This window comes from Penaeus monodon, chromosome 7, assembly GCF_015228065.2.
Source record: "Penaeus monodon isolate SGIC_2016 chromosome 7, NSTDA_Pmon_1, whole genome shotgun sequence".
NCBI classification, from domain to species: Eukaryota; Metazoa; Arthropoda; class Malacostraca; order Decapoda; family Penaeidae; genus Penaeus; species Penaeus monodon.
Window position 1 is genome coordinate 53,495,388 of NC_051392.1, and position 2,500 is coordinate 53,497,887.

A 2,500-nucleotide genomic window follows, 5' to 3' on the forward strand; every position below is an offset into this window, starting at 1 on the left:
TTAACAATATATCAATATGACACTGATGTTTCACCTTTCAAAAATCGCATCTCCGTTGCAGGCGTAGGTCTGTGCATGAGCGAAACTCCGGGTTACTTGGCGGTCACGGATTACTTCCAAGACAAGCGTTCTTTGGCCAATGGCTTCCGGGCCTCTGGGAATCCCCTCGGCGGCGTCCTATTTTCCCCTCTCGTCGTGGCGCTGCACCAGCATTTTGGCCTGCGCGGTGCTCTTATCCTCATGGCTGGCATCATGCTCCACATGGCCGTCCTCGGCGCGCTCATGAGGCCCTTCCAGATCCACCAGCACCTCGTCCAAGCTGACTTCTGGAAAGATAACGCTCGCCAGAATACGTCCGGCTTGAGGATCTCGTCATCTCAGCAGGTCAGAGCATCAAGCCAGACAGCAAAGAAGAAGAAGCCATTGAACTTCCGCATACTGAAGAACCCCGCATACTTGGTCTACCTCGCGATGGTCATGTGTATGAACATCGCTATTCCTAACGCCCTTCTGTACATGCCTGCTTACGGGAAGTCAATAGGGCTGAGCGCTTATGAGAATTCGGTGATCGCTTCATATACTTCAGCCTGTGATTTCGTTATGAGGTTGCTGTGTGGATGGACTGCAAGTCTGAAACTGTACAAGTACCACCATGGTCTCATCGCTGGGTATGTGATGATAGGGTTTGATTTATGGATGATATTTGATAGGACTAGTGTGGTTAAAATGTACCTGATCAAGATGGGTCAAACGCACAAATACACACACACACACACACACACAAACACACACATACACGCGCGCACATGTATATAAAGCGGAGTATCTCAAACAGAACGCATATGTTGCCATAAGAGTATTTCAAATCCCAGTCTATCCAAAGGATCATTGGAAGAAGATCATAGATAATAATGGTGGATTATGATTAAAAGTTTTCTAAATAATCAAATTCTGTATGCAAGTTAGGATCTGAATATGAAAAGTACATAGAAATACAAATATAGAAGCAGAAATTATGAATATAAAAAACGAAGACTAAGAAAAAGAAGAAAAATAAACTAAAGTTATAGCAATATTAAAAGCAATGATGATAACGATAATAATAATGCTAATAATAATAATGATGATAATAACAATAATGCTAGGAAATAATAATAATGATAATAATAATGATAATAATAATTATAATGATAATAATAGTAATAAAAATAATAAGAATGATGATAATAATAATGATAATAAAAGTAATAATGATAGCAAGAATAATAACAATAATGATAATAAAAAAAAAATAATAGAGATAATGACAGTAATAATAATGATGAAAATAATGAAAATGATAATAACAATAATTAAACCTTAATTTCCAGCCTTGTAGTGGGAGGAATCGGATGCCTGCTGACGCCCCTCTGCAACAACATGTGGCAACTCCTGGGGGCTGCAACGTTGCTCTCCTTCTGCATGGCCTTCTTCTGGACACTCATCAACACCCTGCTCGCTGACGAGTTCGGGGGCGACGACATGGCCAGCACGTGGGGCTTCTTCAGGATGACGCAGGGCATCTGTAGTTTCTTGTATCCTTCGCTAATAGGAAAGTTCTGTGTGTGGGTTTGTGTGGGTGTGTGCTTACGTGCGCGGGGAAGGTAACGTTTTAATTAACACATTATTTTCACTTTTAGGCGAAAACCAGAATCGAATCACATAGACAAAAAGATTACCTTTATATATAAAATTATATTTTATATATATCTAATATATATATATTTTATTTTATATCTATATATTTTGTGTGTGTGTGTGTGTGTGTGTGTGTATATATAATATATATATATATATTATATAATATATTATATTTATATATATATATATATATATAAAAGATTTTTTTTTCCATGCACAGTGTAATTGCAGGTACGAAACCATTTCAGTATTCGGCCCTGGCATGCGGCTTTCTCTTGCCTTCCTTCTTTACCATCTTCATTTTTTTTTCTTCCTTCTCTCTTTATCCTACGTCGCCAGCGTCCCCGCCACACTGATTTTATTATTATGTCATCTTCATTATCGTCAGTTATCCTTTTCTTTGCCATCTTCCTCATTATCTTGCTTTTCCTTCTTTTTCTCCATTCCTTTCCTCATCATCTTCCTTTTTCCCTCTCCTCCTTTCGCATCCTTCTCTTCTTCTTCGTCTCCTTTCCCCTCCTTATCTTCTTCATCATCTTCTTTCTCTTCCTTCTCATTTTCATCACCTTTTTGCTCTTCCTTCTCTTCTTCGCCATTTATCTCTTTTCCCTTCCTGCTTTTATCATCCTCTCCTTCTTCTACTTTCTCTTCTCCATCATCTCCTTTCTCTTCTTCCCTTCATCGTATCTCCTTACTTTCCTTCTTTTCTTCTTTATCATCTTTTTGGGCTTTCTCTTCTTCTTCATCTCCTTTCTCTTTCTTCTCTTCTTCATCATCTCCTTCCTCTGCCTTCTCTTCTTTTTATCTCCTTTCTCTACCT

General features: G+C 38.6%; 1 protein-coding gene across 6 annotated transcripts in view; it reads left to right on the forward strand.

Annotated features, from left to right (window-relative positions):
* Positions 1–2,500, forward strand: part of LOC119575462 (monocarboxylate transporter 13-like) — a 16,924-nt gene that overhangs the window by 8,379 nt on the left and 6,045 nt on the right. For all 6 annotated transcript variants that reach the window (XM_037923100.1, XM_037923099.1, XM_037923097.1 and 3 more), the window contains 2 exons: positions 62–668; positions 1,371–1,591. In XM_037923100.1, coding sequence (XP_037779028.1) covers positions 62–668; positions 1,371–1,591 — 828 coding nt within the window. The remainder of the gene's footprint in view (positions 1–61; positions 669–1,370; positions 1,592–2,500) is intronic.